This window comes from Onychostruthus taczanowskii, unplaced genomic scaffold, assembly GCF_017590055.1.
Source record: "Onychostruthus taczanowskii isolate IOZ18803 unplaced genomic scaffold, ASM1759005v1 scaffold9, whole genome shotgun sequence".
NCBI classification, from domain to species: Eukaryota; Metazoa; Chordata; class Aves; order Passeriformes; family Passeridae; genus Onychostruthus; species Onychostruthus taczanowskii.
Genome location: NW_024506993.1, coordinates 9,613,958 through 9,629,783, shown reverse-complemented (window position 1 = coordinate 9,629,783; position 15,826 = coordinate 9,613,958). Strand labels below are relative to the sequence as shown.

The 15,826-nt window shown below is 44.6% G+C and overlaps 1 protein-coding gene across 1 annotated transcript in view; it reads right to left on the bottom strand.

Moving 5' to 3' along the window:
* Positions 1-15,826, bottom strand: part of GRIP2 (glutamate receptor interacting protein 2) — an 81,063-nt gene that overhangs the window by 18,796 nt on the left and 46,441 nt on the right. Inside the window, exons 13-17 of the mRNA XM_041426076.1 lie at positions 14,183-14,328; positions 13,483-13,563; positions 5,029-5,095; positions 4,073-4,218; positions 3,637-3,781 (exon numbers count right to left, since the gene is read on the bottom strand). Coding sequence (XP_041282010.1) covers positions 3,637-3,781; positions 4,073-4,218; positions 5,029-5,095; positions 13,483-13,563; positions 14,183-14,328 — 585 coding nt within the window. The remainder of the gene's footprint in view (positions 1-3,636; positions 3,782-4,072; positions 4,219-5,028; positions 5,096-13,482; positions 13,564-14,182; positions 14,329-15,826) is intronic.

Sequence of the window (15,826 nt, the reverse complement as noted above, 5' to 3'; positions counted from 1 at the left end):
TCTCACCTAGACAAATCCTCAGGCTTCAGCAACAGGCCTGAGGAAACTAACAAGTCATGGCAATTCTCCCCCTTCTCCATCCTTCCCCTCTGTCACAGACAAAGGGAGCCCTTTACCTCTTCCCAGTAAAGCTCTGGGACGAGCAGGCAGGGCAGGATGTGTCCACTGCCACAGCCACTGCCAAGCCTGGAGCTCACACTCGCCACTGGCTGGACTGAGCTTCCCAAACTCACACTCCAGCTCCCAAATGCCAGCACACAAGAGCAGCAACCACCTCCTCCTCCAGTACTGTGGGAGGTTCTGCTATCAGGAGATGGAGTCAGGAGGAGACATAAATCTGGACTGCAATATCTTTTTGTCCTTTTTGGCTTTTTGGAAACTTGTCTCCCGCAAGTTGCATCTCCAAACGGGACTGCAGACACTTCCTGCAGAACTGGAATTTGATATATCAAGGCAGGCAAAACAGCTGCTTGGCTTTCCCCAAAACATCAAAGTTCTGTAGACACATTGCTGTGAAACTTCCACTATAAGTACATCAAATCAGGAAATGCAGCCAAGCAGCAGGCAGGACTGCTAAGGCTTCTGCTGCTGCTGAGGTACTCAGCAGTGCCATGATGGTCCCACCAGCCACTAGATGTCCGTCTTGTCCCACACAAATCAGCCTGGAAAAGCTGTCAGGGAAACAAATATTTCTGCATTCAAACAAATTACAGATGAAACTGGGACCAGAGGATTTGTCTTAAAAGTTTCATCTATTGCAGTCAAGAAAATCAAGCTGAACTGCTGACAGTTTACAGAAGATCCTTTTCTCACTGCAGTGCTTCAGCATTCAAGGGCTTCCTGCTGTTCTCTGAAGCCAGCATGGGGACACATCCATCCAAGACACCAGCCCAACCACCCAGCCCTGAACAACAGGATGTCCTGCAGTAACTGTGAAAGTCTCTCAGCAGGGAAAATACAGGAACAATTAAAGAGAAAGGTCACATTCAGCCAGGTATTTTTCTTCAAAGGGGAGAAAGCAAACCAAATTCCAGTCCTCTCAGGGTCCCCCCTCTGAGGCCATGCAGAGAGAAGCTGAGCAGGACTGACAGAGAAAGCAGTTTCCAGCTAGTGACTTCTCCATTCCTACCAACAGTCTTTAACTCACCTCAAACACAAAGCAGCCCAAGGAGCCATTGGCTGCATGTCAGGTCTTGCTCAGAGGGGACATGCAAGAACAGAATTGAGTAGCAGGTAAGTGGAAAGGTGTAAAAGGGGCTGATCAAATTTCTCAGCAAGCACTGGGGAAGAGGTGGGTGCATGCATGTTGTAGGGATTAATGTGGCATCTGGGCCGGGTCACCATCCTTTTTGCTCCCTGCCAACATGGCTTGGTGCTGGATACTCCTAGACCAAACTCTCCTACAGCTACCCCCATCTACTTGAGCAGGTGGCACTAAAGGAGCCTGGCACTTTAAAATGTCAGCAATAGCCAAAAATTGCTCTTGGAGAACCATTACACGTCAACCAGAGTTCAGTCTTCAGGAACCCTCCCCTTGGTCAAGAAGAAGGAAAACACAAGTCCTGTGGCACAGGCTTAAGCCATCTGCAGGCACTCAAGCAGGGGACACTGACAGTAACAAAAGAGAAAACCACAGCCACACCAATCTAACAGCCTAAGCTGCTTTTGTAGGTTTCTGTAAGATCAGACATGAGTAAAAAAAAAAGTTCAAGGTCAAGATAAAACCTAAATCATCTGACTCTGGAGCCTTTTTGACTTAGGCAGCCAGTCACCCACAGACAGATGTGTGACAGATCCTAGAGGACAACCTGCCTCCCCCACTGCCAGCAGCCCAAAATGCAGTGCAGACTTTCACTTGTGCCTCTACAAGAATGGCCTGTGGAATCCTGTTATCAGACACTGGGATCAGGTCCCAGTGTCAGTGCTGTTGAACCATGTCCTGGGCTCCAGTAAGAGCATGGATTTGGATTTAAGTCCCCATCCTTCAATCAGAGCCTAGCTAAGGGCATCTGTGGTAGAGACATCAGGAAAGGGACAATTTAGGATAGCACTAGGAGCACCCCTCTTCCCTTGACAAGGTCAAGTCATCTCCTTCTCTCACTCACAGGAGAAAAAAATGCACCTTTCCTGCAAGCAGCCTTCATCCCAACGCTGCTCGCTCTCCCCACAGGGAGCCAAGGTTACCCAGAGACATCCCTGTGCTGCCCTGTCTCCATGCTGTTACCTGCTACTCAGCCACAGTGAGCATGCTGAACAGCTCCATCACTCTTCTCACAAGGCTTTTCATTCCTCACTGGCTGCTCGCTCCTGATCAAAATTCAGTGGTACTGCAGCTCTCGCCTGCACTGCATTTCTGGACGCAGCAGTCACGGATGTGCATCCGAGTTCAAAGGAGGAGCAGCCATGGAATTGCAAAAGGAACTGAGATCAACAAAGGTACAATTCTGTCTTCTGACACCTGACAGCATTTGAGCTGGCTGTTCTTAACCTCTCTTGTGCTGGGTTGCAGGTAAGTACAGAAGTGCTACATAGAAAAACCTTGGATACTCTGTGGCTACTATTTTACAGGGAAGAAAACCAAACCCTACAGCGACAGGCAGTGACATAAAGTCCCCAGTGAGAAGAATCACTAATGACAAAGTCCATCTCCTTCCTTCTGAGGAGGCACAGACCTTCTGCATTCTGCACCAAAGGGAAGCAATGGAAATGCACAGCAGTGTGCTGAAAGCTCTGGGGACCCAATGCAGTAAAGGACATGGAGCTGTTTCACAGTCCAGCTAAGAGGGAGCATGGTCTTGAAACAGAAAAAAACAAAAGGCCAGATCTGCTGTCAAACATCCCCAAGGTCTTGCACTTTACAGCAGTTTGTTCAAGGTTTTCTTGTTGCTGTTCTGCCTGTCAGCAGCACAAAGTAAGAGACCCTCAGAGAAGCATGAGTCAAGGCTGCTGAAATGATATATTTACAAGTCACAGCTCCCATATAGAAAGATTAATTAAGATAGAGTGTATGACTCAGTCCCACCTTATATTCTCAGGAATGTCCTGATCCTTTAAAGCCCACACATCCACATATATTCAGACCCAGGCACACAGTAACCTCCCCGGAGCTGGAAGGTAAATCTGCTCCTACATTTATTCAGTATAAATGTCTGATGCTTGGCACGCCAGCCTGCACTGACATACCTCACATGTAACACAGTGAGCAACAAGCAAGGACAGGTCAGAGTACACCTGAGATCCCTGCTTTCAGCAGGACACACCAATCAATAGCCATAAGCCAGTTTAGCAACAGGGGGGTCCTGGACAAAGTCTACGGTGGTTTCACAGACAGGCTGGGCACTCTCCTGACACAAGGTATGCATGGCAAATCCCAGACCAGGAAGCACCTCTGTGGAAGAGGGGCAAATAAATATGTATTCCTGGCTGCAGAATTCACCTGACTCACTGGGTCTGACTTTTCCAGAAGTGTCTCTCTCATTGCCCCAGCAGCACAGCCTCCAACACCCTGCTTCATGTCACTTGGTACCTTCAGAGCAGAGTAAGACACCAAAGAAGAGTTTATGACAGCAGAGGAAACTTGGCATGGTTCAAGACCCCTTCTCAAATCAATTCAACTGTTCTCTCCCCAAACCTCACCTCTCTGCCAGCCCTCGTTTAGTCAAGCCTGAAATGACAATGGGATCAAAAGGTTCCTCTGTCCCAGAGATGGTTATTCCCAAGGGGCCTCCATATCGTTTCAGCTCCACTGTGTAGATAATAGCACCAGTTGTCTCCTGCTCATCTGAAAGAGAAAACAGGAATGCTGAATTCTTGTCACTTCCCAAAGAAAAGTAGTCATAGGAAAGACTTGCAGCCTCTAGAAGCAAAAAGCCAGAAGTCTTCAGTGACACTCATACCAAATAGGATTTTAACCTTCCAGGCATCACTTAAGGGCAGAATAACAAAAATAGACTATAATCAATTGGAAAGTGGTGACTGGATAGCAGCAGCCCTTATCTTTGCTAGTTTGCACTACCTATTGGGAAATGTCATTACAGTGGACAGGCACCAGTTTGCATCAGGATTTCTGTACCAGAGTTATCTTCATCCTTCCTAATCTTCAATTTGACCAGGTCTTCACACTGCCTTAAAATCTGCACAGCATCCTCCATTGAGCAGTTGTCGAGTCGGATGTTATCAATGGCTAACAGCTTGTCTCCCGGCTCCAAGGTGCCAGTTCTACATGGAGAGGAAAAGAAAACTAAGAGTACATTTGTATTTGCCTTTCAGATCCCACAACACATTCAGTTCTGCAGTGGAAATGACAATATTAACTTTTTACTGTCCTTGATCTTTTCTGGAAAACAACCATGACCTGAGTCTGGGACACCTGTAATTTTAAAGAGAGGAAATTCGTGTAGAGCATGTATCCAGACAGAACCAGCCAGGAAGGTTACATAAATATCCTGGGTAACCTATAACCCTGAAGATGCCTGATGTTTAACTGAGAGATATTCTACCCCTTATGGAAACTCCTGTGTGAGCACTCTTAGAAATAAGTAATACAGCCACACTAAATTCCTCTGAACGCCTTGCTATGAGATGTTGGGATCAGAGGGGAAGTCAATAAATCCTGAGTTATTTGCACAGTTCTCCACCAGTGCCCACAATTCACTCACTCTGTTCACCAAAGCAGGAGCTGAGACATGGCAAACTACCTGATGAGCCATAGCACCTCCTGGGATATATGAAACCCTTTACCACATGCTCTTAAATGCTAAACATCCATCTCCTAGAGACTCAGCAGACACCTAAACAAGTGCCCTGGTCATCTTCTTCATTAGCTCAACTCTATTCACTTCAATACAGACGATTTTTTATTGCAAACCCTACTGTGGTCAAAGAAAAACTTCTAATGCTGAGATCTCCTTGGATTCTAGAAATATCCAGACCCAAGTGCTACTGCTTGGGCTACATTCAGCTTCTCTAGTAGACATTCATGGAAGGCCATTTTGCAGTGGTTAGACAGATGGAAAATCCTGCACTCACCTGTGTGCTACACTCCCCTTCTTGATGTCAGAGATGATCAAAGGATCCCCAAGCTTTCTGCTTGCAGCTGCAAAAGAGACACATGGTACAAAGCCTGGTGGTGAGTTTACTGTGGGGGACAGGCATGGTAGATAGTTAATGGGGAGAGGCAGCCATAAGGAAAGGGGATTTATATTCCCATCACAAAGTGATGCTTCACAGCTGAATTCTGGAAGCCTCTCCAGAAAGAAAGCAAAAAACCCAGAACATAAATCTCTGCAGTTTGTTGGTTGCCCTTTGCCCAGGTCAGTTTCCTGGACTCCTGAAGGAGAGGACATGTGGTGTCCAGCAGCAAGAGGTGCCCAACAGGAAGAAGTGGCACTGCCAATCCCAGCACTGCTGAACACCCCTCACCACCCCTCACACACAAGAGAAGGGAGCCAAAGGCCATGGCTGCAGTCAGAATTAGCACTGCTGCCTGGAGAGCATCCAGCTCTGCCCCGTGCTCCATGCAAGCATTTCTGTGTTCTTCAAGTAAAGTGGGCTGTGAAATTTTCCAGGTGGAAAATAACCCAGGGAAAAAGCTCAGTTTTTCAGCTGGTTCAGCTCTCTAGGGCACTTAATCATACAACCAGATGAATCAGGGGTGGTTTGTGCTGGAGCTGGAAGGGGTGGGTGGTTTCCAACTCATATCTCCTGGCTGACCCTGATAACTTTTTCAGCCCACGAGATGTGAATACGCATCTCTGGGAGCATTTGCGTTTTCAGACTTGCCTGCAAGACCTGCTGCTCTCCTGAGATACCCAAAAGAGATTTATGACTCAAACTCCTCCTGACCTCCTTGTCATGCACACACCAAACATACACCAAGAAAGAGCATCCATTCCCCCCTGCATCCTTCCCTCCTGCCTTGCTATGGGAATTGCATTGCCTCATTTAAAGTTGACAGAGCTTCTCAGCTTCTCACAAAAACTGTGTGGGAAGAAAGAAACTCACAGCCTTTGAAGATATCAGGTGCAGGGCAGAGATTAAAATATCTGTGAGGCACGTGGCACCAAACACACAGAGATCCACCTGCCTGAACAGCAGTTAGAGAGCACCCACAAAGTCAGACATAGTAAGTGTTTACCAACCTCTCTGCCCTAGATTTTTCTGTTTTTATATTCATTTATGAGATTTAAAAACATATGTCTAACCCGACACCTTTAAGGATATCCTCTCCCAGAAATAACCAAACCTTCTGTACTAAAGAGAGCAAAAAGACAGCCAATCTCAGTCATGGCAGGGCTGAGAACCACAGTGAGGTCAGACAGCAAAAAGCAGACTGTGACTGATTTTGTAATAGTCACAGCAATGTGACTGCTGAATGGTACAGAGCCTGGAGGAATTCTTTTCCCCATGTGTTACTGGAGCCTGGTACCAGACAATTTTGGACTGGACACTCATGTTCTGCTTCTGTCTGCAGATCTAAGGGAGAAAGATATGTTGTGGAGATTCCCAGAGGGCTTGTACCTATATTCAGCCTGTCCACAGCATGGACCAGACTGCAGTCAGGACAAAAGACTCTGGCCAAAGCTGAGCAGTGGGAACAAGGGTGGGGTTCAGGCAAAAAAAAAAAATGCAGAAATCCCCACACTGACGGAGAAGGCCACACATCATGGACTAACAGCACAGGGATTGAGATGTACCACTCTGGTAATTATTACTGTTGCATTCCTTCTCAGTATAGGACATGTATTTGATGCTGACAGAGGTGTGCAGAGTGGTGTCTGAGCAGCAGTGAGGGCAGACCCTGTGAGCACACCCTAAGCCCTGGGTCAGGTGGCATTGCTGCATGTTTAATCACTCCCTAGCCTTGTTCTGTCAAAACAATCCAGGTTAGCAAAAATACTTTTCACTGCAAGGTTTGTTTACTAGTTTCAAAGCAGAGGCAATGTGACAGAAAGGGGTTAGGGAGGATCCTAACCTGTCTGGTGGTGGGCTGGAATGGCCATCTCTAACCTGACCAAGCTATAGCTGAACAACACGTCTGGAGAGCATGAACACCAAGAGAGCAAAGAGGGAGCGGAGAAAAAAAAAAGTCAAGCAAGCAATCACAGACAAAAACATGCCTCAAGCTCTGCAGGATTTATGTTTATCTCAGTGTCTGCCTTGCAAGTCCTGTGACATGTGGGGGGATCCTGCACAGAGTCAGTCTCTGAGCAGAGAACGAGACCTTGTCCTTCTGAAGCTCCACAGTCGGTGTCAGTACTGAACACAGCACGAGCTTCCCATGACAGAAGCAAGGGTAACAAACCACACAAGTGCTTTATCCATTAGAGAACAAAACAAGTTTTAAGGAAAAATCATTCTGGGTTTTGTTTGCAGACTTGTTCTAGAAGTTTTGCTCTCAGCACATATTTTCTTGAGACCTGAGTTAAATGGAAGAGTCATATACAACTGCATACAACTGTCCCTACCAACAGAGAACTCAAATTTTAATAAATGTAAAATGTAAATGCAAAACATTCTAAATATTCATCACAGAATCATTATAGAAACACTTGGATTGGAAGGGACCTTAAAGATCGTCTAGTTCTGCTCATGGAACAGGGACACCTTCCACTAGACCGGGTTGCTTAAAGTCCCACCCAACCTGTCCTTGAATACTTCCAGGGATGTGTTAAGAAATTACATCATTTCTTAATGCAAAATGCAAAGACTTTATAAAACCATCAAATCTGAATGGTAAGTTAGAGACACTTAATGAATAACCATGTTCTCTCAAGAGGCGTAAGATACAAGGTTAAGATAATGAAATCTCACAGCACAGAACAGAGGCTTGTTGTTCATTCTAAAAAACCTGTTACTGACTCTATTAATTAACCTTTGGCATCCCAAAGCCCTTCCTGGCACCACAGCAGAGTGTCCAGATGGGCTTTCCTGCCTGTCTGCCGGGATCAGGTTGCCCTGAGCACCCCTGAGAACCACAATTTTAACCATCCTGGGCCATTCACACAGGCCCAGACAATGTTTCTCCCTGCAACAGCTGCCTGTCTGACAGTGAGAGAGCTGCAATTTCACTGAAGGGGTGGCTCAGTAGAGGTCAGAGCCATTAGATACATGAATCCCTGGTGAGATTTGGAATAGACAATTTCCAATTTGCCTGCAATTAAAACAGCACCAACCTAAAGTACATCAGTATTAGGGCTGTGGTCTTTGGTATTAAGACATTTACACAAATGAATAAAGCCTCCTTATCCACTCATTTCTGCTGTTAATGCGGTTATATCTCTTCAAAGGACATTGTCTTGGGAACTCTGCTGCAGGAAGACACAGTTTGGACACTCAGCCTTGCCTCTGGGTTTTGCTCTCCTGTGTGTGAAATGGAGATGGCAGCAAAGGAAGCCAAGGGAAGAGATGGAGGCAGGAGCTGGAGTGCAGAAACCCATGCTCACTCCCAGCAGGCATCTTGGCTGTGGCCTCCATCTGCCAGGGCAAGCCACGTCAGGTGGAAACAGACCCTTTCTCAGACCCATTTGTATTTTTGGTGGATTTACCAGTACAAAAGATAGTTTAAGTCTGCTCCAGTGGCCCAGAGAAGGCTCCATAAATCAACAGCTGCTAAAGGTAGAAGCATGTGGTGGGGAAGCAACTCAAAATGAAAACACTGCTTGGCAGTGGTGACAGGGCAGTGATAAAAAGGTGAATTGATCAATACTGTTATTTACTTTTTATAAATTGCTTTCAGTCTCTCTGCTGGGATTGTGGCTAACTCAGTGTTTACACTGTGATGGATGACGAGGCCAGGAACACATGTCCAGTTTGTGTTTTTAATAGAATGCATAATGACTTGTACTGGTAAATTATTCCTCTCCAAGGAGCACCAGCACATATTTCACAGGCATCAACCCATTAAAAATGCCCTTTGTTATTGACCAAGCCAAAGCAACACTGCCAATGTGTAATTAAAGAAATTGTAATAATGCCATAAGAATGCATTTAAATAAGAAGCATTTTTAAATTGGAAATAACAAAATCAGAAACCAAATAATCTCAGGATAGCTAAGGAATGAGAAAAGGAAAAAAAGTGAATCAGAATTGATTACAAAGAGCAGCAGTGAAAATCAAATCCTCAGTACCCAACTTTTTCCTCTATCATTCATTAAGTTTAGCAGCAGGTGCATAAATTATCAGTGCCTCCAGCAGGATATCTGCCTCATCACAGATCCTTTTCCTTTCACAGTCTCCAGGTAGCAAAACCAGATCAGGATACCCCACCAGGATAAAAGCACTGGAGTGAATCAGCTGTAGTGTGAGTGAGGGGGCAGGACAGGTGGCTGCTGAGCCTGCCCCGCCTGCAGGCACACTCAGCTGGGCTGGTGGCAGGGCACAGGCTAATACAGAGCCAGCAAAACTAGATTTGCTTGGCTCAGAGATCCATCTTCTCACTAGGACAGTGATTACACTGCTTAAGCGACTTAATCAAAGTTATCTATCTACCCAAATTCCAGTTTTATCACCTGCAAGCAGATATACTGCCTACTCCTTATCTGCAGTACTTCACACCAAGGGCACAGGAATTGATTTGTTAAGATATATAAAGGTAATTTGATAAACAAGCTATATAAAGCATTAATGCATATCCAAAATTAATGGCACTTTCAGTATCTCTTTAAACAGCAACACCAACACACCTCTACCCCACAGTGAATGTCACAACGAGCCCTTGGAGAGGATATTTGAGACTGGAAAAAAATCCCAAACTCTCAATACAAAAGGTAGTCTTTTGTGTAATCAACTATCATTTTCCAGAGGGGAATAACAAATCTATACCTTATTTTAAGAGGAGAGGTATTGAACGTATTAGAACAGAATTACTATTAGCTTCTCACTGCTGGAGATTTTAATTTATAAGAGATTTACAGAAAACCTTCAAAGGTGTAACTGCATCATTGGAACTGGATGCAGCCAGCAAGATCAGAGCATGTGAGGCATGAGTTCTGCTAATGGAGATGGGTAGTTCAGGCTAACAGGAGTCAAATCTTCACGTCCCTGTGTCAAAACTCTTGGTTTACCAGTATTTGCATCCTCACCATTCTAGCCCAGAGGTTGCTGCAAACAGGTAAGCTTCAGAGCTCTTGGAGCAGAAAGGAGCATGGTCTGCTCTTCAGCAGAAAGGAGCATGATCTGCTCTTCAGCCAGAGTAGCTGCTCTACAAACAAATGCCCTTCTCTCTGGGGCAGAGGCTGAGGTACTGGAGCACAGAGAAAATGAGAGTTTAGTTGGCTTTGTGTCTCTTCACCTCTGGACAAAGTGCATGGAGCAGCACACACGTGGCAGCTTCAGTGTATGTTGTTTAGCATATTGAGGAGACTGAAATGAGGCTTGAGGGCACAGAGATCCCTCAGGATCAAAGCAGTGTCAGTGAGAGGCTCACCCCTTGGATTTTGTACTCATCCTTTGAGAAATGGAAAGGGAAATAGTGCTACATGGATGTATTTCCACCATGCATCTTGATTTGCTGTGTCACTTTGCCACACTGTGTTTGAGCAGGGGGAAGAAACCCATTCGTGCTCTCAGACCACAGCTGGAGACTCATCCAGCCCAAGCCTTCTCTTTCTGGAAAACCCTGAGATCTCTGAAAGATTAATGCCCTCAGCAAACATTTGCCCCTCACCAGGAACAAGTACAGCCCCTCTCTGTATGTTCATCCCAGAACCAGCAGCATCTGCCCTCCTTGTACACAAATCTCCTGGGTTTTCAACCATTTTATGAGCATTTCCAGCAGATTTATGAGTCCTCCTACAGCCAGCTCCATTACATGAAGTCTTCCAATGCATCCATCAAGAATCCTGCTCTCCCCCCACCCTTTACCTAGTCCATCTCCCAATTAGCTCTGAAAGCCAGAGCACAGTAAGAACTTGATCACATTTATTTCTGGAGTGCTCCTCTGATGAGGTTGTAACAATTTCTGCCCATTTAAGAAGGCAGAGGCAAACCTTCCCAGGCAGAGGAAGGAACTACAGAGAAGCCAGCTGAAGCCAAGAGGTAAAACTCAATGAAAGCAACTCATCTTACATCTGTAGTGCAGCTAGACTATAAAGTTCATGAATAAACCCAATTCTGTGGCCATGACAGTGCAGTGGATCTTCTTCTGACCCCTTCACCTTGTCATCTACTCAAGCTGCTCTGGTTTTACAAAGTAGGGAACAGGAATCCAATGCAAGAGGCCAGTAAACCAAGTCCTTTAGAACAGTAGTTATATACTTTTCCCTTTCAGAAGGAAAGCTGTAAAAGCTGTTTCTAGATCTACACAAACACTCAAGTCAGCAGAACTGAGAGGAAAGGAACTGAGCAAAACAGAGAAGGGTTATTTTTACCTCTTTTCTTTTGCTGCTTGCATCACATTCCTGCATGCACATCATGTCTCTGCAGGAAGTACTTAACATAAGGCTGCTTGCTTTGGTTTTAATGTTTGAAACTGGTATATTTATCTGCTTGGTCAGAGACAAAGTGAAAAAAATGATCTAATTTGCTAAGGATCATGTGGACATAGGTTTATATAGACTAATATATGAAAACAAAATAGGATTAATCTTGAATTTCATTCTTGCCACCATATTTTCTGGGTGCCTGACTTTTTCCTCCATTTATAAGTATATTTTTGGCTTTGACTCAGAAAACAAGTGCAATATATTTTAGGTTTATGCATGTGCATTACTTAAACAATGTCCTACAAACATGTTCAGCAATCAAAAAGATCAAATCAATTATAGCGTTAAAAAGCTGCTTTGTAGTTGAATAAATGGGCATCTATTTAAAACCCAGGGGTCAGTTCCCTTCTATTAGCAGTGATTTCAAAAAAGTGTGTGAAATCACTTCTTTTAACAAATTTGAAATGAAAACCTTTCTAACATAAAAATATGTTTGAAGTGTTAATGCACAACTGAAGCAGAGCCCGTTCAAATAAGACTTCACAAATAAAAACTTCTGTTCTTGCCAGCAGCTCCCAAGTTCATTTTACTCTAGACATAAACTAAATTTTGAAACTTAATAGGGCCTTGCTCGAGCCAGCATTTGCTACCATATCCATTATTCTGGGTTGCTCCCTGTGGCTGGAATGCCAAGGCAGTGGCAGGGCAGCAGGTTGGAGCCCAGCAGAGTCTACACCATGCACTGCTCCCCACCAGTGAAATGCCATTATAGACAGCCTGCTGCTTTCAGAAAGCACTTTGATGTCTTCAGACAATAACTGCTACCAAGCCAAATGTTAAATACTGTGATATTATTTCTCAGGATTGTCCTTGTGGCACAAATAGGGGAAGCTGAGAAGAGGGAGAAGAAATATCACTAGGTGCAAAGGCATCATCCTGTCAATGTTCCAGTCACTCCTGAGAATCATCCCAGTTAGACCAGAATACCTCCAATTAATTCTCTAACTAACACTGTAAATGTCAAGAGGTAATTACCATAGCTTCTCTTTTAATGAAACCAACTTTTCAAGTGTCCCTTGCAACTCCATTCCCCAGACACAGCAGGGTCCGTGCTCCTGAGGGCTTAGGAAAAAAATCCCATTACTGCAATCTCACAAACTGCTCTGCTTCAGATCAGAGGTGGCGGCAGTCTCTGGGCATGGCAAACCTCAGATAATTCAACCCACTTTACCCAGAAGTGAGAGAGGGATGAGTGATCTGAGACCTGCATGTGTTTTCCATACAGGAAAAATTCACTGACATAACAAGACCCCAGGTCAGCCAGAAATTTGGGACGGATCTGCCTAGATCATCCCCCTACAGCATCCTCTCCAAAGAGGCCAAAAGATCTTTAAATGAAAAAACTGTGTTCAGAAGGGAACAGAGTTAATTAATCAAGAGTGAGCAGAGAAGAGAGAAAAGAAGGAAAAAGGTTTATGGTCCCTTCTCTCAGTGCATACCAAGTCCTGGCACATGGCTCTCCTTCTGCATGGCTTGAGCTTGTAAATGAAACAATTCCTGGCAAACCCTGGAATTTAAAGTGCTTTCCCCAGTCTCTAAAACCAACCACCCTCTTCATGCTCCTCCTCTTGGCAGTTTCCCCTCTCTACCCTTCAAGCTGTGGAGTTCACCTCTTACTTGTTTTCCACCTTCACCTCTTTTTGCAAGGGTCCCACCAGACCCAGGCAATTCTTTTTAAAAAGAACATAATACAAGTGTGAGCAAGGAAATAAAAATAATTACTAAGAATAGAATAGAATTGAATTGAATTCTGCAACACGGATCAAGTGATCAGTTGAGACACATCCTTTGTCCCAGCCCTTCCTTCAGCTGCTTTTCTCTGCAGCTGCCACCTCATGGAGGCAGGAACCACACGTCTGATTCATTCTGGGATAAATCACGAGCACTGGAGTGCCACAGAAACCCCACATGATCTTAGCTCTCTGTTGAGTCCTCTAAAATGCCTGTGTGGAAAGCAGAGGCTCTTGCAACTGCTACTGCAAGTCTGAGCAATACTTACAGCTGATTGTAATTCCAAGCTCTACACCTCTTTTCTTGGGCAATTTAACGTGGAAAGTACCGCTGCTGGGTATGACAGACTCTATAAAGCAAAAAACAAACAAAAAAGGAGAAAAAAGAGAGTTTTCAATTGCATGGATGGTTTCTTTGGAAGCAAGAAAACAAGCACATGAAGCACTGCTTTACTGGTTCAGATAAGGTTATCTGAGGCCCTGTGGACTTCAGGTTGAAATTTGGATTCTCATTAAAAATACATGCTCTGAATATCAAGTTAAGTGCTCACATCACACTGTATTTCAAAACTGAAGCAGCTCTGTCAATGTAAATGGAAAAAAAAATCTTTTTTAATAAAAAAACTGCACTTTACCCCTAGCCTACATACAGGTTTGGCTCCCTCCTGGCTTCAAGGCCATAAATGAATATGAATATTATTCCTATTAATGAGCAAATATTTAAAGTGTGTCCTCTTCGTCTACTCCTTAGGCTTATCTCAGCCAAGCAATGAGCACAGAACATTTATGAAAGGATCAGAAGAACCCTCCACTTCAGTGCACATTAGAGAACAACGAGAAAGGGAGAAGGTCCTCACGGGGTTTCTCACTCTTCCCTCTGAGCCTGATGAATGTGCTCCCTCCTCTGGGTTAGCAAAGGCACTGGCAGAGTCCTACAGGCAGGAAGGAGCAGTTCCTTTGGGAACGTACCTGCAACATCGAACTCGATCTCGAGCACCACTTTGTTGGTGAGCGCCGCGTCCCGCAGGAGCTGGTTGGCCTCCTCCATGGTCCCGTCCTCCGTCGCGATGCCGTTGATGGAAAGGACTCTGTCTCCTACTTGCAGCAGCCCACACCTGCAGTTCACAGTGGGAAAAGAGGGAATGGGAACAAGAAGACAAGGAAAAAGAGGGAAGGAGGAAAAAAAAATCCCACAACCAGCCATGAGTTACTTGTGCCAGGCAAACCTGTTACAAGACACACAAAGTACTGACATATTCTGCAGAGGAGGCCCCAAAGAGAAAATAACTAGTTTTGCTGTGCCCATCACAGAGTCCCTGGAAGGACACAAGGAAGCAAACCTTTGTGGGTTTCTAAAGTTCAAACACACTTTGCTCCTAAATAACCATTTCTGGACACATTTTTTGCAACAACCAAGGTGGAGAAAAAGTAACCCTCACATTTCTAAAAATCAACACCATGGCTGAGAGATGAGAATGATAAACACAAGGGAATGTAAATTCCTTCCCTATCTAACCATAAACGGCTCTTCCCATGCACCTGCACTCTCTGGAACACAAACTAATTGCATTGAAAATTGCACAGATTCTTCTGCTTAGTTCATAGCAAATACTGAAGCTACAATCCAATAAACTCACTGAAATGTCTCAGCAAATCAGATAATCATTTATCCCTTCTAATTGCATTTCTGGAAGCCAAATGCACAGTGATACTTTTTAACTGCCTTGAAAGGCCAGTGTTATTCCAGTGTGATGGCCTGACAATATAACCACAACTGACCCTTGGGGCCTCTTGGTTTAGACCCACTTTGTCCACTTTTGTCCAGGAACAGAGATCAGCAGGATTTTTACTTTGGAAGGAGAACGTGATGGCAAGGCTATGTTGGAGATGTACTGCTACAGCACAGTTTGTCTCTTGGGACCCCCCTGCATTTATAAGCAAGGTGTTTTTCACACATTCCTACATTCAGTATCCACCCACACTCCATTTTTTTTTACATGTACTGCAACACCAGCAAGATGATCCTCCAAGTTATCTCCCACATTATCTCAGTCAGCTCCCACCTGGGATGGCCCATGGCTCTACAAAAACAAGACTGCAGTGTCCCTGCGACCATGGGAAATTGGTCATCTTCCTTCTCCTCTATCAGCTGTTTACTTTAACTAAATCTTTTTAGACTTTCCACTTATCACCTGGCTGTCGACTAGATCAGAGCTTGGGAAACCACTCTTCAATCATCACTAACATAAGCTACAGAGTGGTCTCCAGAAGAGGTTTAGGGTTATGGCATCAAGTCTAAGGTTCCCCTCAAAATGTGGAGTTATTTTACTACAAAGATTCTCCAAAAGACATTAGTTAACCTGTTTTAAGCCTTCTCCAGAGAATCTTTATTCTCTTCCTGTTTAATGATCAAACACATCTTTGTCTTCCCCTTTCTTTCACAGATACCTCACAGAAGACAGCTTGCTTTTTACTAAACCTTCCAGTCACTCCTCATCACTCACACCCAATTCAGTTGTAAGAAAACACAGCACCACAGCTTCCAGGCACACAAAGGCATCAAAGGCGACAGACACTTGACTGTATTATTCACGTCCAAACAACAGGATGTAT